This window comes from Cetorhinus maximus, chromosome 22 (assembly GCF_964194155.1).
Source record: "Cetorhinus maximus chromosome 22, sCetMax3.hap1.1, whole genome shotgun sequence".
Taxonomy (NCBI): domain Eukaryota; kingdom Metazoa; phylum Chordata; class Chondrichthyes; order Lamniformes; family Cetorhinidae; genus Cetorhinus; species Cetorhinus maximus.
In genome coordinates, this window is record NC_135900.1 from 4,805,032 (window position 1) to 4,827,961 (window position 22,930).

At 46.7% G+C, this 22,930-nt stretch overlaps 1 protein-coding gene across 1 annotated transcript in view; it reads left to right on the forward strand.

Annotated features, from left to right (window-relative positions):
* nr1h4 (nuclear receptor subfamily 1, group H, member 4) overlaps window positions 1-22,930 on the forward strand; it is a 97,383-nt gene that overhangs the window by 30,550 nt on the left and 43,903 nt on the right. The window contains exon 4 of the mRNA XM_078567669.1: window positions 17,206-17,346. Within this exon, the coding sequence (XP_078423795.1) occupies window positions 17,206-17,346 (141 nt within the window). The remainder of the gene's footprint in view (window positions 1-17,205; window positions 17,347-22,930) is intronic.

Here is a 22,930-nt window from a genome sequence, read left to right on the forward strand (position 1 = left end):
GTAGAGGCTACAAGGGAAAGGAATCACTAGTAAGTAGTGGGTAAGGTATTTGCTACTTTAATCGCTTATGGTTTAAGGTCTTTTTGTGGTTCACAGTTTGTATATTCTGCAGTAACAAGGATCAGGAAAGAAGGGCCCTAGAGTAATTGACTTAAAAGGTTTAATTTAAAGGGATAAGTCATGGCAGGAGCGCTCAAAGCCGTGGTGTGCTCCTCGTGCTCCATGTGGGAAGCCGGGGACATTTCCAGTGCCCGGGACCAGCATGTGTGCAGGAAGTGTGTCCAGCTGCAGCTCCTGGAAGCTCGGGTTTCAGAGCTGGAACGGCGGCTGGGGACACTGTGGAGCATCCGCGAGTCTGAGAGCATCGTGGATAGCACGTTTAGAGAGGTGGTCACACTGCAGATGAAGGGACTTGAGGAATGAAGGGAATGGGTGACCACCAGGCAGTCCAAGAGAAACAGGCAGGTAGTTCAGGAGTCCCCTGGGGTCCCGCTCGCAAATCGGTATTCCATTTTGGAGGCTGATGAGGACGTTGGTTCCTCCAGGGAGTGCAGACAGAGCCAAGCTTCTGGCACCACAAGCAGCCTGTCTGTACAGGAGGGGAGGAAGGGAGGAAGAGCAATAGTAATAGGGGATTCTGTAGTCAGGGGAACAGATAGGTGCTACTGTGGCCATCAACATGACTCCAGGATGGTATGTTGCCTCCCTGGTGCCAGGGTCCGGGATGTCACTGAACAGCTGCAGGGCATCCTGAAGGGGGAGGGTGATAAGGCAGAAGTCATGGTACATGTTGGTACCAATGACATAGGTAGAAAGAGGGATGAGTTCTTGCATCAAGAATTCAGGGAGTTAGGCAGTAGACTAAAAAGCAAGACCTCTCGGGTTGTAATCTCTGGATTACTCCCAGTGCCACGTGCTAGCAAGCTCAGGAATAGGAGAATAGCGCAGATGAATACGTGGCTTAAGAGTTGGTGCAGGAGGGAGGGTTTCAGATTCCTGGATCACTGGGACCGTTTCTGGGGAAGGTGGGACCTGTACAAGCGGGACGGTCTACATCTGAACCAGAGCAGGACTAACATCCTTGCAGGCACGTTTGCTAGTGCTGTTGGGAGGAGTTTAAACTAATTCGGCAGGGGGAGGGGACACAGAATGTTAGCAGAATAGGGACACATCATAATACAGTAAAACAATCAAGTCAGAGGGAGTACAGCTGCAATAAGCTTCAAGGGAGTAAGGCAAGGCTGGATGGCCTCTACTTTAATGCCAGGAGTATTACAGGTAAAACGGATGAGTTAAGGGTGAGGATTGACATATGGAATTGTGATTATAGTAGCCATCACTGAGACATGGTTGAGGGAAGGGCAGGATTGGCAGCTCAACATTCCAGGATATAGAATCTTCAGGCGAGACAGGGGAGGGGGTAAAATAGGAGGAGTCATTGCATTATTAGTTAAGGAGTCAGTTACTGCAGTAAGGAGAGATGATATCCTGGAGGGGGCATCGAATGAAGCTTTGTGGGTAGAACTTAGGAATAAAAAAGGGGCAACCACATTATTACTTGTTTATTATAGACCCCCAGATAATCAGTGGGAAATTGAGGAGCAAATATGTGCACAATGTGTGGAGGTGTGTAAAAACAATAACAATAGGGAATTATATTATGTGATTTCAACTTTCCCAACATTAATTGGGATAGACTTAGTGTTAAGGGCTTGGATGGAGTGGATTTCTTGAAATGTGTACAGGAGAACTTTTTAGGTCAATATGTAAAGGGTCCAACAAGGGACAGCGCAGTGCTGGACCTAATTCTGGGGAATGAAGCCAGACAAGTGGCTGAGGTGGTGGTGGGTGAGCATTTTAGTGATAGCGACCACAACATGGTACAATTTAAGCTTGTTATGGACAAAGAAATTGACAAGTTGCAAAAAAATGTTTTGGATTGGGGGAGAGTGGATTTTAGTAAAATAAGGCAGGATCTTGCCAAGGTAGACTGGGAACAGTTACTTGTGGGGAAATCTACAGAGGAACAGTGGGGGGTGTTCAAAAAGGAAATGGGGAGGGGACAGGCTCAACATGTTCCCTCTAGGGTGATAGGAAGGAGTAACAAGCCCAGAGAACCAAGGATGACCAGAGATATTCAGGTTACGATGAGAAGGAAAAGAGAGGCTTTCAGCAGGTACAAGGGAAGCAAATCAGCGGAAGCATTAGTGGAGTACAGAAAGTGCAGGGTGGAGCTTAAGAAGGAGGCAGAGGGTGATGACAGAAGGATGCTTTAGTGACTGGAAGCCAGTGTCCAGTGGCGTACCACAGGGATCTGTGCTCGGTCCCCAATTATTTGTCATTTATATAAACGACATAGATGACTATGTAGGGGGTAGGATTAGTAAGTTTGCGGATGACACAAAGATTGGCTGGATGGTTAACAGTGAGGTTGAGTGTCTTGGGCTACAGGAAGATATAGATGGGATGGTCAAATGAGCAGATAAGTGGCAGATGGAATTCAACCCTGAAAAGTGTGAGGTGATACACTTTGGAAGGAGCAATTTGACAAGGAAGTATTCAATGAACGGCATGGCACTAGGAAGTCCTGAGGAACAAAGGGACCTTGGCGTGTGTGTCCATAGATCTCTGAAGGCAGAGGGGCATGTTGGTGGGGTGGTGAAAAAGGCATATAGGACACTTGCCTTTGTCAATCGAGGAATAAATTACAAAAGTAGGGAGGTCATGTTGGAGTTGTATAGAATCTTGGTGAGGCCACAGCTGGAGTACTGTGTGCAGTTCTGGTCGCCACATTATAGGAAGGATGTGATTGCACTGGAGGGGGTGCAGAGGAGATTCACCAGGATGTTGCCTGGGATGAAACATTTAAGTTATGAAGAGAGGTTGGATAGACTTTGGTTGTTTTCTTTGGAGCAGAGAAGACTGAGGGACGACCTGATCGAGGTGTACAAGATTATGAGGGGCATGGACAGGGTGGATAGAGAGCAGCTGTTCCCCTTAGTTGAAGGGTCAGTCACAAGGGGGCATAAGTTCAAGGTGAGGGGCAGAAGGTTTAGGGGGGATGTGAGGAAAAACTTTTTTACCCAGAGGGCGGTGACGGTCTAGAATGCGCTGCCAGGGAGGGTGGTGGAGGCGGGTTGCCTCACATCCTTTAAAAAGTACCTGGATGAGCACTTGGCACGTCATAACATTCAAGGCTATGGGCCAAGTGCTGGTAAATGGGATTAGGTAGGTAGGTCAGGTGTTTCTCATGTGTCGGTGCAGTCTCGATGGGCCGAAGGGCCTCTCCTGCACTGTGTGATTCTGTGTTCTGTGTGAGAAGATGTTTATTCCATCAATTATACCAAGGTACTGAGTTGTTGTGCAATTGCTTTACTTTATGGCAGTAAAGGAAAGTGTGGTTCATTCGTTGACATCTTGCTGCTGAAATGATCTCCCTGCTTTGAAGTTGTGAGATTTTTGCAATAGGTGAGTCTTCCATGGGTAGATATAGAGGGAGATATTTCCACTTCATGCCACAACAACTGAGAACTGCGGGGTGGGGGGGAGGGGGAAGTGACGCGGGTGGGGTGAAGCAGAAGGGGAGTGTGGGGGGAAGCGGGGGGGGGGGGGGAGTGTGGGGGAGAGTTGGGGGGGGGTGGGAGTGTGGGGTGGGGGGGTGAGGGGGAAGTGGGGTGGTGGGGTGGAAAGTCCATGTCACAAAAATTGGGCAGAAACTGCTTCCAGTCACATTCTTCACCCTGCCGAAATCCTTAGGCTTTAGGCTGAGCTGGGAAATCTGCTCCAGTGCCTGCTGCAGGGAGATTAAACTCTCTTCAAAACGGCACAGAAAGGCAAATATCCCATTGTCCGTCTTTGAGCTGTTGTAATGAGTGAAGCGGCCTTGGGATTTGCGCCAGAGGCCTTGTGATAGATTTACAGTCTGATAATGGCTTTTTCAACCAGCCTGGATAGCGAGGCCAGTCCGAAATTTTGCAACTCTTTCTTTTAGACAAATAAAGAGACGTGTGACTCCTTCAGCAGATCGGTCATCCATAACAAACACAAATTCCTCACAATCACAGCCACCAGCAGAAAAATTCACTTGACACTCACTGACGAACAGTATGTGTTTATTTTTCTCAGATCGCAGATAGAATCATAGAACATTCTGGCACAGAAGGAGACCATTCAGCTCTTTGAGTCTGGGCTGCGTGTCTCTTCGTCGGGCTTTTAATGTTCTTTTTCAATCGTCCTAACTGTTGATCTATTTTGTAACAAAATACAATATTTACATGTCTCCACTCAATGTGCTGTAGCCCAATTGGAAGATCCTAACTCCGGTCAAGCCATTTGCTAGGATCAAGTAGTTTCCCGTTGCCTTCCTCACAGTTTTTCCCTTTCGACAACATGCTCCAGGGTGGGCTGCAGGTAAGGCAAGGTGGTCCCACCCTCACCATTTACTATGGGGTCGCCCGTGATCTTCAGACACAAAAAACCCTGATCGATGTTAGCCTTATCAGAGACAGAGTTCCAGCCCCCAGCCTGTGGAACGGCTTGAACTGGACCTTGGACCCAACCAACCCAATGACCCAGAGGCAGGAATGCTACCCCTGAGCCTCTAGTCACTCTGTCCAGGTGTGAATCCTACTGTGAAAGTAATTCGAGCGTTTAGAGATCGGATTCTAATCCCCACTCACCAGGGCCTCTGTGGAATGGCCTTTGAACCCTTCACATTATGACTTGGAGGTGAAAGAAGGCCTCGTGATTATATGGGAAAACCGTATTTAAAGAAACAACCTTATTTTAAACTAGGGAGTGTATTTGTAAAAAATCATGAAAATCTGCTTGGTGGATTTCCACATTGTTCAGTTTGCTGACAATCATGGAGGTTTTTTTTAGATATTCATTCACAGGATGTGGGCTTCGCTGGCTGGGCCAGCATTTATTGCCCATCGCTAGTTGCCCTTGAGAAGGTGGTGGTGAGCTGCCTTCTTGAGCCGCTGCAGTCCATGTGGTGTAGGTACACCCACAATGTTATTAGCGGGGGGAGTTCCAGGATTTTGACCCAGCGACAGTGAAGGAACAGAGATATGTTTCCAAGTCAGGATGATGAGTGGCTTAGAGGGGAACTTCCAGGTGGTGGTGTTCCCATCTCTCTGCTGCCCTTTTGTTTCTAGATGGTAGCTGTCCTGGGTTTGGAAGGTGCTGTTGAAGGAGCCTTGGTGAGTTCCTGCAGTGCATCTTGTAGATGGTACACACTGCTGCTACTTTGCTTCGGTGGTGGAGGGAATGAATGTTTGTGGATGGGGGTCCAATGGAGCAGATTGTTTTGTCCTGGATGGTGTCGAGCTTCTTGAGTGTTGTTGGAGCTGCACTCATCCAGGCAAGTGGGGAGTATTCCATCACACTCCTGACTTGTGCCTTGTAGATGGTGGACAGGCTTTGGGGAGTCAGGAAGTGAGTTACTTGCCAGAGGATACCAGCCTCTGACCTGCTCTTGTAGCCACAGTATTTATATGGCTGGTCCAGTTCAGTTTCTAGTCAATGGTAACCCCCAGGATGTTGATAGAGGGGGATTCAGTGATCATAATGCTATTGAATGTCAAAGGGCAATGGTTAGATTCTCTCTTGTTGGAGATGTTCACTGCCTGACACTTGTCAGCCCAAGCCTGGATATTGTCCAAGTCTTGCTGCATTTGGACAAGAATTGCTTCAATTGACAATTTAATGACAGCCTTTGTCTTCTGGGTGTGCCGAGGCACTGCCTGGTCTCAGGTCAGTCTTTCACGCTTTGACACAGTTATGTCAAGAGCTGAATCTTCAACTTATTTCCCACCAGGCTAGGATTGCCAACCCTCCAGGATTGGCCTGGAGTCTCCAGATCAATCTCCAGGACGCTGCTGTGTGCAACCCTGGAGAAAATCTTTGGGACATTAAAAAAAATTTGGTTTTTTTTGGTCATTTTCTTTGAATGTTTTTCTGTACCAGATATAAGAATATTCAAAATGGGGGCAAAAAAAAGGCTGTTTGGCTGACAGTCAAGCATCGTCCAATTGGGTAATGAATCTTTTTGCTTTCCAATTGGTGTAGGAAGGCCGTGCATCACAAGGATGGATGTGTTTGCCGAATGATGGCTGGAATGTGGGGGCAAGTCATGTGTTGAAACCTCTAGGAATATATTTAATCACAATTATAAGACCATAAGACGTAGGAGCAGAAGTAGGCCATTCGGCCCATCGAGTCTGCTCCCCCATTCAATGAGATCACGGCTGACTTGATAATCCTCAACTCCACTTTCCTGCCTTTTCCCCATAACCTTTGATTCCCTTACTGATTAAAAATCTACCTGTCTCAACTTTGAATATACTGAACGACCCAGCCTCTACAGCCCTCTGCGCTAAAGAATTCCACAGATTAGCTACCCTCTGAGAGAAGAAAGTTAGCAACATTATTCCAGGCTTAACCTTTCCAGTCTAAAGGCAAGGGATTGCATAAACTGTGCAGCAAGCCCTTTCTACTGGGAACACAAGTCAGAGGTGGGGGTGGGGTGGTGTGGGGTGGGGGGTGAGAGGAGTGGGGGTTGGAGGTGGAGCAAATGTATTTAGGGGAGAGGAGGATTAACATTTGAGCTTAGACAGAAAAATTGTGCCTTTCAAGTGATGAAGCCGGGGACACTGGACATTAGGAATCCCGAGACAAAAGGTCATGCCAAACTCTTGTTGAATCAGAATTACACGGCACAAAAGGAGGCCATTCAGCCCACCATGCCTATGCCAGCTCTTTGAGCTCTCCAATTAGTCCCACTTCAAAGCTATTTCCTTATAGCCCTCCTTATTTTCTCCAAGTATTTATCCGTTTCCCTTCTGAACGTTCCTGATGAATCTGCTTCCACCATCATTATAGTCAGCGCATTCCAGATCACAACAACTTGCTGAGATTAAAACATTTCTTCTCCTCTCCCCCTCTTATCCTCTGGTTACTAACTCTCCTTTCAGTGGTGACAGCTTCTCCTTTTCCACTTTGCCAAAACTTCTTGTGATTTTGAAAACCTGTATCCGGTCTGTCTTAACCTTTCTTTACCCTAAGAACAAATCCCAGGTTCTCCAATTTCTCATTGAACAAATACACAAAGCACATTAATATCGATTTCAATGAGGATATGGAAAATGTGGTTGCAAAGAAAGAATTTATAACAATTGGTTTATAATTTATAGAAAGAATTTATAACAATTAGTCAAACTGAATTAATATTGTTTCATTTAAAGGTTGTTACGGTAATGTGAGGCCACAGTTTGCAGATTATCTTTGATATCACATGTTCTCTACAATTGGATACTATTTTTAAAAAATTGTTCTCAGAATGTAGGCTAGGCCCATGAGAAGTTTTCTAGGTTTTTGTTTGAAGTGTAGTTATTACTATAATGTAGGGAATGTGGAGCCAGTTTGCATTCAGTAAAGTCCAACCAAACAGCATTGTGAAAATGGCCAGATCATCTATAATTTGGTGATGCTGTTTGAGAAACAAATATAAGCCAGGACATTGTTTTTATTCAAAATCTACTTCTGGGCAAAGATAGAGCCTTGGTTTAGTGTCCCATCAACAAAAGACAGCCCCTCTGACAATGCAGAATTCCCTCCGTACTGCCCTTCCAACAGTACAGCACTCCCTCAGTACTGCCCTTCCAACAGTACAGCACTCCCTCAGTACTGACCCTCCGACAGTACAGCACTCCCTCAGTACGACCTCCGACAGTACAGCACTCCCTAAGCCCTGACCCTACGACAGTACAGCACTCCCTCAGTACTAACCTTCCAACAGTACAACACTCCCTCAGTACTGACCCTCCGACGTTACAGAATTCCCTCTGTACTGCCCTTCCGACAGTACAGCACTCCCTCCCCACTGACCCTCAGACAGTATAGCACTCCCTCAGCTCTGATCCCCCGACAGTGTGGTGCTGCCTCAGTACCGACTCTCTGACACTGCAGCACTCCTCCAGTAGTGACCCTCTGACATCGTGGCACTCCCTCAGTACTGAGCCTCCGAGAGTGCAGTGCTCCCTCAGTACTGACTCTCCGACAGTGTGGTGCACCCTCAGTATCGACCCTCTGACAGTGTGATGCTCCCTCAGTACTGATCCTCTGACTGTGCAGCGTGGCCCTTAGTACTGATCCTCCTGCAGTAGAGTGCTCCCTTAGTACTGATCCTCTGACAGTGCAGCATTCGTTCAGTAGTGATCCTCCAACAGCACAGCACTCCCTCAGTACTGTCCCTCTGACAGTACAGCACTCCCTCAGTACTGACCCTCTGACAGTACAGCACTCCCTCAGTACTGACCCTCTGACAGTACAGCACTCCCTCAGTACTGTCCCTCTGACAGTACAGTGCTCCCTCAGTACAGTCCCTCTGACAGTACAGCGCTCCCTCAGTACTGACCCTCTGACAGTACAGCACTCCCTCAGTACTGACCCTCTGACAGCACAGCACTCCCTCAGTACTGTCCCTCTGACAGTACAGTGCTCCCTCAGTACTGTCCCTCTGACAGTACAGCGCTCCCTCAGTACTGTCCCTCTGACAGTACAGTGCTCCCTCGGTACTGACCCTCCGACAGCACAGCGCTCCCTCAGTACTGTCCCTCTGACAGTACAGTGCTCCCTCAGTACTGTCCCTCTGACAGTACAGCGCTCCCTCAGTACTGTCCCTCTGACAGTACAGTGCTCCCTCAGTACTGTCCCTCTGAAAGTACAGCGCTCCCTCAGTACTGTCCCTCTGACAGTACAGTGCTCCCTCAGTACTGTCCCTCTGACAGTACAGCGCTCCCTCAGTACTGTCCCTCCGACAGTACAGTGCTCCCTCAGTACTGTCCCTCTGACAGTACAGCGCTCCCTCAGTACTGTCCCTCTGACAGTACAGTGCTCCCTCGGTACTGACCCTCTGACAGTACAACGCTCCCTCACCACTAGATTTGATGTTCCAGTCTTTGAAGTGGGTATTGAACCACCTTCTGATTCAGCAATACAAGGGATGCCGATTGACTAATGACTGAATTGCTTCTCAAAACTCGAGATAGGCCAAATCCAAAAATCAGAGAAGGGATAAAGCATTCATTATACCTGAGGTAGATGTAATACCAATTAATTTAATGAAGTATAACAGAGGCAGATGATTCGCGAGAAACTATAACCTTCCACCTGACCCAACATCTGTGATTCATTGAGGCAAATGCATATTTCTTTTTTAGTCAGCTAAAGAGAAATGAGCAAGACCTGTTGGCTAAGCATGTGATAGCATTATGGAGTTGCTGTAGTGAGTTACTTTGCTTCAGCGGAAATGGACACCAGGTTACTTTTGCACTGTAATCTGACAGGAGGCAGAGCTTCTCAAAGATTTGATAGTTTGTTAAAAGATTGGAAGCTGCTGCTAATGCCCCCTGAAATGGTAAATTGGAGATTTTGTTGACCTTTCTTTGCTAACGTCAACAATCGATGTTGAAAGCTTTCACTGTGACATTAATCTGATCAAATCATCATTCCAAACAACATATATACTGTGCGTGTGTGTGTGTGTAAGATATGCCTCTCATATTAAGACTGGTCATTAAGAAATTGGAAATCATTGATTGGTATTTTCTAAATAAGCATTCTGTGAAGGACTAAGACCTCACCCTGTATATTTTTTAAAAATAAAATGTATGGAGAGATACGCTCATTGCAATCTCTAAAAAATTCCTAGACAAAGACCTAAAATGGCTGAATCTATGGGCTGAATCTTACCTACGTCAGGCAGGCTGGGTGGGAGTGGGTGGGGCCGGGCAGGGAGCCAATCGCCACCCACGATCAGCTGCGTGCCGCCATTTTACGCGGGTGAGCCAATTAAGGCCCGCCCAGGATAATAAGTGTTCCGTAGCGCTCAACGCTACCTGTGCGGGCGGGGGGGAGGAGGGAGAGTCGGGGCCTGCGCTGTTTCGCGCGAAAGAGCGCTTCAATCTCCGAGGCACGGAGCTGCCTCAGGGGGATTAAGTACATAATAAAAGTTTATGAATAATAAATTGAAAATTTTTTTTAAACATGTCCCCTCACGTGTCAGTGTCACACGAGCTGGGACATGTTTGTGAAGCCACGAAAAGTTATTTATTTATTTTATACAAGCTTCAGGGAACCTCATCCTGCCCGTGGATGAGGTTTCCTGAAAAACGCAAAGGCTGATTGGGCTCTTCGCCTGCCGATAACCTTAAGGTTGGGCAGGCAGCATTGTTGACAACTTTAATTGCATTTTTAATGGCCTTAATAGGCCGTTGACAGTTTGGTGGGCGTGCAGCCATCTCCGGTGCGCACCCGCCAAACGCAATAACGCAAGCCTGACGTCATTTCGCGTCATTTTATGCATCGGTGTGTCGGACCCACCTTCACCCCCACACACCGATGGCAATATTCTGCCCTATGTCTGTCTGTGACCCTGAATAAAAGAAGATACCTGGCAGTATCAGGGTAACTCGCACATCATTATCTCCGAAAAGCCACGAATGACCCCCCTGTGGGCTACACAGGCTAAATTCAAAGAGCAATACAAAGGCCATCTGCATTTCATAACTCAGGCTGGCTAGCAGGAGTCTGCTTATCTGGTAAGACAAAGGGCCCTGCAACCTTCCTTTCAATGCTTAATGGTTGAGACATGTAACAATTTTGGGGACTCAGACAATGGATACATGTCCTTTGTCAAAACAATGTGGAGAGGTGGGAGTCTTGTGACGTGGGCCTCTGGCTTGTGGAAACAGTAGTATTGCCTTGCTGAACTGCAAAATCTCAGTTTGCTTTTTTACCATTTAACTAGCAGCCTGACAGACATTGAACTCTGGCTCAGGTTGGATACCTGGCCCCATCTATACTGCTTCTGCTGGAAATTCTGTACCATCACCTACAAGACTGATTTATCTCTGCATCCCTATCTCATCACATGAAGTCAACACCACTGGAAAAGTGAATTATCTCACATCAGTTTTCAGTTCATTGACCTCGTGAAGGAATACCTCATTGGGCTTTGATTCTGAACACTGGAACTCATGTGAAACAATATTTTCTTGTGATCTTCGCACTGTAATTTTTTCTTTTCTCTATCCCTCTTTTACTGTATGAATGCAAAGGGTGCAACATTGCAACCCTCCTCCCACACTGAGTGTGTGCAAATAAACTAGCCTTTTGAGTTCCCCCTATGTCAAGTTTGCTGTGGGGTTATTAATAGAAATTGGATCACACCGAAACTGAGGGTTGGGGAATACACAACTGCTTATAAAGAGGGAAGCAAATCTTTCTTTGTATGTATGGATGGGTGGTGAGAGGAGAAATTAGTGCTGTTTAAATTAACCCCCTCCTATCAATAACAATTGTTCTACTAGTTACTTGCTCTATTTTGCTGTTCTCTGTAAATACCTTATTTGAAAATAAATCCAATTATTAGTTTTAGCCTGAACATTAAGATTGGAGAATGTGGTAGGTATCCTTTTTTATCCCTGATGCACAAACTAAGGATTAATTATTAGTGAACAACAACAACTTATATTAATATACAGCCTTTAATGTAATAAAATACCTCAAGGTGCGCCACAAGAGCATTAATTATTAGACAAAAATTGATACCAAGCCAAATAAGGAGATATTGGGTCAGATAATTAGAGAGGCGAAGAAGTTTAGGAAGGCAATTCTAGATCATAAGACGTAAGCGGTTGAAGGCATGGCCATCATTTGGTGATGTACAGGAGACCAGAATTGGAGGAATGCAGAGATCTTGGAGGGTTGTAGGGCTGGAGGAGATTACAGAGATTGGAGGTGGTAGGCAGGTGGTGGTTGGTGGTGTGAGGTCATTGAGGGGTTTGAAAACAAGGATGAGAATTTTAAATGTGAGGCATTGACGGACTGGGAGCCAATAGATCAGCGAGCGCAGGGGTGATAGGAGGATGAGACTTGGTACTGAGACGTCATCACATTCACAGTAACCATAACAATTGAGATTTTTCTCAATGAGGTTTTGGCAGCTTATGAAGTTGTAGTTAGCTGGGAATACAAATTTACAGTGTGAGGAGAAAGCCACAAACATAACTAAATGGTGGAAATATGTATCTGATTATAGAATTAAAGAATGGTTACAGCACAGGAGGATGGCATTCGGCAGGTTGTGCCTGTACTGGATCTCTGCAAGAGCAACTCACCTAGCCCCACGCCCCACCTTTCCCCAAAAGCCCTGCGAATCTTTTCTCTTCAGATAATTATCCAGTTCTCTTTTGAAAGCCACGATTGAATCTGCCTCCACCACGGTCTCAGGCAGTGCATTCCAGATCCTAACCCCTCGCTGCATGATAAAGGTTTTTCCTCCTGTCACTGTTGGTTCTTTGGCTAATCACCTCAAATCAGTGTCATCTGCTTCCCAGCCCCTCAGCTAATGGGAACAGTTTTTCTCTATCTACTCTGTCCAGGCCCCTCATGATTTTGAACACCTCTATCAAAATCTCCTCCTAACCGTCTCTAAAGAGACCAGCCCAGTATCACCCATCTAGCCTCAAATTGAAGCCCCTCATCCATGGAAGATTCTTGTGAATCTTTTCTGCACAGTCTCCAATGCCTTTACATCTTCTCTAAAGCATGGTGCTCAGGATTGGACACGTACTCCAGTCAGGACCGGGAACCAGTGTTTGATAAATGTTCACCATAACATGCTTCTATTTATAAAATCCTGGGTCCCACATGCCTTATCAATCGCTTTCTCATCCCTGTCAACAATTTGAGCACATATACCCCAAGTTCCTCTGTTTCTGCACGTTTTATAATTGTATCTTTTCTTTCATATTGTCTAATAACCAGGTAATCGAAACACAAGAAGATCAGCCATGATCTTATTGAATGGGAGAGCAGGTTCGAAGGGCCGAATGGTCTACTCCTGTTCCTATTTCCCATGTTCTTATGATAGGCTGTTGGATATAGAAAAATAACATTTGTCTTATATGACCAGAAGGATAAACAAACTGTCCGATAATGAAAATGAAAATTTAAAGCAGTTTGCGTTTTAACAGTACTTCACATTTTTTATGTAACGCTGTAACAATTGATGGTAAAAGGAGCAATAATCCCGTGAGGGGTTTAACAGCTGAATTCAAAGTCATGTGAAGGACTCATGTGGTTGAAGTGATGCTTCATTAGTTATATTAATGGTTTTAGCCAGTGGACTGCAGTTTCCTTCTACCTTGTTTAGTTGTTAGCTGAGGCTTGCGACTAACTTCAGTAACATTAACCCACACTGTGTCTAAGGTATATCTAACTTCAACATTAATGGAGCACTGTGTCTACCACCTACTCTACAAATGGGAGGAGGTGGGAGGTAATCAATTGCATCAGACAATTCAAAAGAAAGGAAGACTTGCATTTCTATAGCACTTTTCATGGCCTCAGGGGATCCCAAAGTGCTTTAAGATCAATGAAGTACTTTTGAAGTGTAGTCACTGTTGCAATGTAGCCAATTTGCGCATAGCAAGCTCCAGCAAACATTAATGTGATTGTAGCGGGGCCTCCGGCAACAGGTGGTGATGTTGGGGGAGACCACTGAGCAGGGGAACTGGTCAGCCCATGTAGGACCTTCCCTGCAGGGAGCAGTGTCTTTGACAAGCTGAAGGGTGGAGCCAGAGGCCATGAGGCGAGGGAGAAAGCAGCAAGACCTCATCCAGGGCTTGTAAGTGGCAGCGTGGCTGGAGCCTAGGGCAACTTGAAGCCCCTGAGGGGTGACTAAGGAGCCAGGAATGGAATTGGAAACCTAGCCAAAACTGACTGGCGGCACCCCGAGTCTGAGAAGCCTCATGAGAAAGGGAGTGAGAGAACAGGACTGCAGCCAGGAGCTGGGCAGCAGAACAAGCCTGGCGAGTGGCTACAATGAGGAACTGAGGCCTGAATATGACAGGGGTCTGGAGCATCGGCAGTGAACATTCTCTGTAAATAACTTGTTCCTTGGGCTGGAATTTTCTGGCCTCTCCCATCGGCAGGATTTTCCGGTCCTGCTGAAGTCAACGGACTCTTGAATGTCTTGTCACATCCGCCACAGTCAGACCCATCACGCTGGGGCTGGAAAACCCTGGCCTTGAAGTCACACTTTCCCTCTGAGGGTTGATATCGCTTTGATGCCAGCGGAATAAACAAAGCTTGTTTTATAATCGTTGTGCAGTCCGTGCGTTCAAATCCCACATTGCTTGATAATGACTAGATTCTCCGTTTTGGTGATGTCGGACGAGGAATAAATATTTGTCCAGAACGTTGGCGAGACTTTCCTTCCTCTCCTCCGGAAGAGAGCTGTGGGATCTTTCTGTGCCTACCCGAGAGGGTAGATGGGACCTTGGTTTAATGTCTCAGCCAATGTGGTACCACTGAAAATGCAGCACGGTGTCCAGAATCCAGCTGTCTGAGAACCGGAATTGTCCGAAAACCAGCCATTTTTCTCTCAGGATACCTGGGCGCTGATCCCAAAACAGAGTAAATGTGGGAACGAGGAGACAATTCTCAGGCTGATCTCCGAGGACGGAATCAGCGACAGTTTTTGCACACACGGGGCCTGAGTCCATCGCAGTGCTTTAAGATCTGCCTCACCACCTCCCGTCCCCAACCCGTGCTTCCCCCAGCGCTCCCTCTTTTCTGGACACACTGGACACACTTATTCCACTGGTGGGATAGAGTCGGGGATTCTCTCAGGAAGGGTCTGCAGCCTCGGGGAACATACGATTAGAGTCAGAGCGAAGGAGCCGCGTTACATACATACAATGGAGTTGGCTCCATTAATTCCTTCCAACCAAAACTGGGATCCACCTGTATTTATTTCCCACTAATGGATCACAGGAGAGGGGATGAGATTCTGCTGAGCAGCATTGAGCCTTTGGCGAAGCTGCTTTATGAGTTCCAGATCGCGGCTTAGTCCTGCACTACGTGACAACAGAAATTCAGCCTCCAATCTAATAGTGGGTAATTCAAAATCCAGGAAAATCCAAAATATGGCCCCAGACTTGGTCCCAAGTGTGCCAGGATTCTGACGTGGGACTGTGCTGTATTGAAGTGTCAGTTTAGATTATGCTGAAGTATCTGAAGTGGGATTTTAACCCATAACCTTCTGACTCTGAAACGAGTTCCACCCACTGGGTCGCAGCTGACACTGTTTTTTTGCTGTTATTCTATCTTGAAAATAATTTTTAAAAACTCTTGGGATGTGGTCATCACTGGTAAGGCTGGCATTCTATGCTATTCTCTTGCGGCTGCATTTGTTAACCATCCCTAGTTGTCTTGAGAAGGTGATGGTGGTGGTAATCTGCCTTCTTTTTAAACTCCTGCTGGAAGCTTTGATACAATCGAGTGATTTGCTAGGTCACCTCAGGAGCGGCGCACCGTCGTGTGGGTCTGGAGTCACAATACAAGCCAAACTGGATAAGCACAGCAGATTTCCTTCTTTTAAGGGCATTAGTGAACCAGATGGGTTTTTAACAACAACCCAATAGCTTCATGGTCACTTTTACTGAGACCGGCTTTTGCCTTCCAATCCTGGATTCAAGTTCTCAAATTGCTGTGTTGGGATTTGTCCTCATGTTGTGCTGGATTATTAACCCAGCAACATCACCACAACTCTACCGTACATCTGTAGCACTAATCGGGGAGATTTACAGCTTGCTGCTGGGTGTTAAACTAACATTGTGGATCAACCCGACCATTACAGAAATGATAATCAGCCAGGTTTTTACAATGTCAGTTTAGCACTGGGGGTGCAGTACAGCTCCCTGAGGTAGCCTAGCAAATCGTTCAACAGTACAAACCCTCCACCAAGAGTTTAAGGAGAAGGCAGCTTACCATCACCACCACCATCACCGTCACCGTCACCATCATCACCATCACCACCACCACTATCACCATCACCATTAGACAACAAGGGGTGGTTAATAAATGCAACAAGAACCCAAACATCAGTTTAACACTGTGGGTGCAGCAAGCTGAAAATCTCTCCCAATGTCAAATTTCTCATCCATTTTACTCTTGTGCCTCAAGTTTTATGAGTTTGAGTGGCTGCTTGGTTCAGTTAGTAAGAGGGTTACGGGTTCAAACACCACTTCTGGCACATGAGAATATAAACCACATGACACTCCAGCACTGGTGCTGTAGTGTCAGAGGTGAAAACAATCCTCCGTCTGCCTGAATCAAGAGAAAGGGAGTTTATTTTCATAAAACTAACTGAAGCAGCCCCATGTCCAAATGCAGCAAGACCTGGACAATAACCAGGCTTGGGCTGACAAGTAGCAAGTAACATTTGTACCACACAAGTGTCAGGCAATGACCATCTTCAACAAGAGAGAATCTAACCATTGTTCCTTGACATGCAATGGCATTATCACCACTCCCCACCGAATCCTCCATTATCAACATCCTGGGGGTTACCATTGACCAGAAGCTGAACTGGTCTAGCCATATAAATACTGTGGCTACAAGAGCAGGTCAGACGCTGGGAATCCTGCGGTGAGTAACTCACCTCCTGACTTCCCAAAGCCTGTCCACCATCTACAAGGCACAAGTCAGGAGTGTGATGGAATACTTTCCACTTTTCCACTTGCCTGGATGAGTGCAGCTCCCACAACACTCAAGAAGCTTGACACCATCTAGGACAAAACAACCCATTGGCTTTGCACCCCATCCACAAATATTCACTCCCTCACGACCGATGCACAGTAGCACCAGTGTGTATCATCCAGAAGATGCACTGCAGAAACTCACCAAGGCTCCTTAGACAGCACCTTCCAAACCCATGACAACTGCCATCTAGAAGGACAAGGGCAGCAGATAGATGGGAACACCACCACCTGAAAGTTCCCCTCGAAACCACTCACCACCCTGACTTGGAAATATATCACCATTCCTTCACGTTGGGTCAAAATCCTGGAACTCCCTCCCTAACAGCACTGTGGGTGTACCTACACCACATGGACTGCAGCGGTTCAAGAAGGCAGCTCACCACCACCTTCCCAAGGGCAATAAATGCTGGCCGAGTCAGCGATGTCCACATCCCGTCAATGAATAATGAATAAAAGTGACTGCCTTGTTCCTATTTAATTTGATTTAATTTTAATGAACTTCTGTTTACATGAATTTAGGTGAACTCGCACGGACTGTCCATGCCACATGTTACTGAGTTTTCTTCTTTTTACAACCCCCCCCACACAGGATTCTTCCGTCGCAGCATCACTAAGAATGCGGTGTATAAGTGTAAGAATGGAGGGAACTGTGAGATGGACATGTACATGAGACGGAGGTGCCAGGAGTGTCGCCTGAGGAAGTGTAAGGAAGTAGGGATGCTGGCCGAGTGTAAGTATCCGGACGCATTCAACTCAAAAAATCCAAACATGCCCAAAGAAACCTCCTTGGACAGGTCAACAAGAACTTGCATTTCTAACGCACCTTTAACATAACAATTTCACAGGGACACAATCTGACAAAATAAACTGAGACCGAACCAAAGGAGGAAACATTAGGACAGGTGACAAAAAGCTTGGTCAAAGGGGTAGATTTTAAGGTGATTCTTAAGAGGATAAAGAGGTGAGAGGTTTGTCAAAGGAATTCCAGAACCTCGGGCCTAGTCAACTGAAGGCACAAACCCCCTCAAACAAGATTGGACACTGACCCACATTAAGGAGATATTAAGACAAATGATCAGAATCTTGATAGAAGAGTTCATTTTAAGGAGCGTCTTAAATGAGGAAAGAGAATGAGAGTGGTGAAGAGGTTTAGGGAGGGAATACTGGAGCTTGGGGGTCTTGGCAGCTGAAGGCACAGCCACCAATGGTGGAGCAATTAAAATCAGGGATTGTTCAGAAGGCCAGAATTGGGGGACCGTATAAATCCCGAAGGATTGTAGGACTGGAAAAGACTACACAGATAGGGATGCATGAATGGAGTTGAAAATAAAAGTGCCGATAATTAACCATAGTTCACAAAGGACCATAGGCATCCCTCTCCATTAGAGAGAGACAATTGGTTATATACAGCTTGAGGGGCATCACTCCACAAGCATGGGGCAAGGGGAGGAGGCAGGCCTCCAGTACAGGGATTGAACCCGTGCCATTAGAGTCATTCTGCACCACACTCTGGTCAACTGAGCTGACCGACACCTGAAAAAGGTGAAGATTTTAAGATTGTGCGTAGTCGAATGGGGAAACAGTGGAGCGTGGGGGGTGAAGGGTAAATGAGTTTTTGGGGCAGTTAAGACATGGACAGCAGTGTTTTGGCTGAGCACAATTTTATAGAAGGTGGAAAATGGGAGACTGGCCAGGAGAGCATTGGAATAGTCAAGTCGAAAGATAACAGGGGCACAGACCACAGTTTGAGAGGTTGTTCGGCCCAGTGTGCCTGTCGCTTGTTTGGAAGAGCTCTCCAATTAGTAACACTCTCCCTACTCTTTCTCCCTAGTTCTACAATCTTTTCCCCTTCAAGCGTTTATCCAATTATCTTTTGAATGTTACTATTGAATCTGTTTCCACTGCAGGCAGCGCATTCCAGATTAGAACAACTCGCTGTGTAAAACACTGTTTAAAACAGCGAGGGCATTTCATTGGCTGTAAGGCACTTTGGGATGTCCTGAAGACATTGCAAGTTGAATTTCGGGCCTCTCTGTAGGAGGGCAGGCCCAGTCTCATTTCTGCTTAACATTCTTTACCTTAAAAGTTAACGTCCACATCTTGTGATTAAAAATTAGGGTCATGAGGTTATAGCAAGTTATGAAATTAAAGTCAACAGATCTGGTCATTTTTGGTTTGGTGCCAGAAAACTGACCATCAAACTCAAGGAGTCACTAAAGCCTTTCAGGGAAGGGATCCTGTCACCCCTACACATGACTCCTGTTCCATGCAACGTGATTAAGTCTTGTTACTGCTAAAGTGGCCTAGATCCCCTTAAAGCACACATAAGTGCATAAGAAATAGGAGCAGGAACAGGCCAGTCATCCCTTCAAGTCTGCTCCGCCCTTCAACAAGATCATGGCTGAACTTCTAACTCAACTCCACCTTACTGCACTCTCCCCATATCTCATCATTCCCTTCAAAAATCTATAAGATTATATTACATCATGTTCTGGATTCCCCAGCCAGGGAAACATTTTCTCAGCATCTACCCTGTCAAGTCCCTTAAGAATTTTATGTGTTTAAATGAAATCACTTTTTTATTCTTCTGAACTCCAGGGTTATTTTTTGTTCCATCAAGGGATGTGGGCGTCGCTGGCTTGGCCAGCATTTATTGTCCATCCCTAATTGCCCTTGTTCAGAGGGCATTTAAAAGTCAACCACATTGCGGTGGGTCTGGAGGCACATGTAGGCCAGACCAGGCAACGACAGCAGATTTCCTTCCCTAAGTGAACCGAATGGGTTTTTAGAACAATCGGCAATGGTTTCGTGGTCATCGTTAATCCCAGATTTCTTATTGAATTCAAATATCGCCATCTGCTGTGGTGGCATTTGAACCTGGGTTCCCAGAGGATTACCCTGTGGCTCTGGAATACTAGCCCAGTAACAATGCCACTGTGCCACCACCTCCTCTATGAATCCAGTCTACTCAATCTCTCCTCATAGTAAAATCCCCCCATCCCAGTGATCAGCCTAGTTAACCTTCGTGGGCCCTCCCTGTAGAGCAGGTATGTCCTTCCTTAGTTAAGGTGACCAAAACTGCACATAGGTGTGGCCTCATCAATGCCTTGTATAAGTTCAGCAAGGCTTTTTTACTCTTAAACTCAATCCTATTTGTAACAAAAGCTAACATGCCATTTGTCATCTTAATTTCTTGCTGTACCTGCATTAACTTTCTGTTATTCATGTATAAGGACACCCAAATCCATCTGAATGCAAACATTTCCCAGTCTCTCAGCATTCAAAAAATATTCTTTTTTATTTTTGCTACCAAAGTAGATAACTTCAGACTTCGCCATATTATAGTCCATCTGTCATGTTCATACCCACTCATCCAGCCTGGCTATATCCCTCTGCAGCCTCTTTGCATCCTCCTCACCACGTACCTCGTTAATGACTTGTCTATTATATATTTTTAAGGTATGCTAATGTCAATTACATTGTTGAGGTTAAGAGAAACAAGCACTGGGTATTAATTGTCTTTGAACACACAACTGATCGGGCTGGGACACTGGGTTGAGGAGAGCTGTGAGACTGAACAGGTCATAAACTCTCTCAATAAAGAAAAGCTGTGTCTTGGTTTTGGTTTCACCAACTGGCTTGGATCCGATTAACATACCAGGAAATACATTAAACCTAATGCAGTAAAGGGTCGGTGGGAACAAAGTTTACACTTTCTCTGAACCAATTCTTTAATGTCAACCCTGGAATTTTCTTTTCTTATTGAAAATCTCTCCTTAATCACAAAATGAAAATAGATTCAATGGTTTTGCCTCCTCAGTATGGCCACTTATTGTGACCAAATGCAAGGAGAATAAAGCGGGAGTCTGCTGTTTGTGCTATTTTCAGTGGGCCATCCGAATCAAACCAGAGACACGAAATGGGAAGAGGTTCCATTGAACGGTTACAGCGCTCTGATAGGGCGGCTGTGACCGGCGCTCTGATAGGGCGGCTGTGACCGGCGCTCCGATAGGGCGGCCGTGACCGGCGCTCCGATAGGGCGGCCGTGACCGGCGCTCCGATAGGGCGGCCGTGACCGGCGCTCTGAGAAAAGTCATCTTTGTGGCTGTCTGCACATTGCAAGGGAACCAATGTAGGCCCATTAAGGAGAGATTCGCTAACTGCACCAGCTCATAACTGATCTTAAACCTCAGCGCCAGTTGCTCAATACAAGTTGTCGCACGGACTGTCACATACCGTCATCACTGTAACAATAAACCTTATTGCAGTCTAGCCATTACGTTATGTTATAAAAGTGATTGCGATTGTAAACCTGAGCCTGCAATTCCAAAGATAGCAGAACACAGTAAATTCAGAAAAAAAAAAATCTGGTCACAGGCCAACAGGATAAAAATTGTAACTGGCACTGAAATGCGGGGCAGGATTCTTAGCCCCACATAGGGGCGAGCACGGGGTTGGGTGGGTCGGGAAACCCTGCAACACCAGCCTGGGAGCTGGCTGGCTGCCACCACCCTGAACCTGGGCCATTGGCTGCAAGTGGCAGGTAACCAACTGAGCAAAGGTAAAGGCCATAAGACCATAAGACATAGGAGCAGAAATTAGGCCATTCAGCCCATCGAGTCTGCTCCGCCATTCAGTCATGGCTGATAAGTTTCTCAACCCCATTCTCCCGCCTTCTCCCAGTAACCTTTGATCCCCTTACCAATCAAATTACCGGTTAAAGTCTGTTGGTAGAGGCTGCCTGAAATTTCCCTGTTGACCAGGAAACCCCCCTCCCAACCAAGGTGTCAGGATCTAGGCCAGCCAGCTGCCTGGAGGTGGCCTGCTGGAGGCAGACTAGGGCGGGCGCCAGCACTTCAGGCAAGCAATTGAAGCCCCTCACCACCCCCCACCCCCCAAGCCTGCTTGGTTACAGCTGCAGCCACAGGCTGCTCTGTGGAGGGGGACCCCTTCCACCAATGGTGGCAGGCTACTGGTTCTACTTTTAAACTTAAAAGTTTAAAAAGTTGGAGAGCAAGTGCCTCAGAATAGACATGTCCCCTCTCTCCCCCTTTACCTAAACTGCAGGCTTCATCTCCTTCGGTGGTGCTGGAGTGCCTCCTATTGGCCTCCACTTTTGAGAATCTGCCCAGCATTCTCAATTAGACAGCGAACCCGCCTGCAGGCCACAAATTGACCAATTCAGGGAAAACCACTGCGGGTGACTGTTCCCCAAGTGCTGCGGGGTGTGACCCCTATTTGACCCCACCATCAGGGTTCCAACCCATTGGGCAAAAACCTGCCCTTGAAATGAGTTTACAGGATGGAACTTCCACTCAATTTATTACTGAAGCTGAGATACCCTAGGGTGGCCTTTTGGGGTGGGGAGTGTAGGGTACATTTTAAATCCCACCAATTTATGGCCCATAGATCCCTGGTATCTAATATCACTAGGGGTTTCAGAAGGCTAGGAAAGAAGACATTCCATCTTAACAATGGGGCCCAGTCAGCAGCCCTCTCACTTAAACCAGGATGTTGTGGGATTGAGTCCCACGCCCAGAGACTTGAGCCTGAGGTTTAGGCTGACATGCCCAATGTAGAATTGAGGGAACATTGCACAGCAAGAGCCCATAAACAGTTATGAGGTAAATGGCCAAATAACTGTGTTGGTGATGTTGGCTGAGGGATAAATATTGTCCAGGACACGAGGTGGAACTGCCCTATTCTTCTTCAAAAAACTATGGGACCTTTCACACCCACTTGAGCAGGCAAACACAGCTGCGATTTAACATCTCCTCTGAAAGACAGCAGCTCCAGCAGTGCAGCACTCCCTCAGTACTGTCCCTCTGACAGTACTGCACTCCCTCAGTACTGTCCCTCTGACAGTGCAGCGCTCCCTCAGTACTGTCCCTCTGACAGTGCTGTGCTCCCTCAGTACTGTCCCTCTGACAGTGCAGCGCTCCCTCAGTACTGTCCCTCTGACAGTGCAGCGCTCCCTCAGTACTGTCCCTCTGACAGTGCAGCACTTGCTCAGTACTGTTCCTCTGACAGTGCAGCGGTCCCTCAGTACTGACCCTCTGACAGTGCAGCACTCCCTCAGTACTGTCCTTCTGACAGTGCAGCGCTCCCTCAGTACTGTCCCTCTGACAGTGCAGCGCACCCTCAGTACTGTCCCTCTGACAGTGCAGCACTTCCTCAGTACTGACCCTCTGACAATGCTGTGTTCCCTCAGTACTGTTCCTCTGACAGTGCAACGCTCCCTCAGTACTGTCCCTCTGACAGTGCAGCGCTCCCTCAGTACTGTCCCTCTGACTGGGCTGTGCTTCCTCAGTACT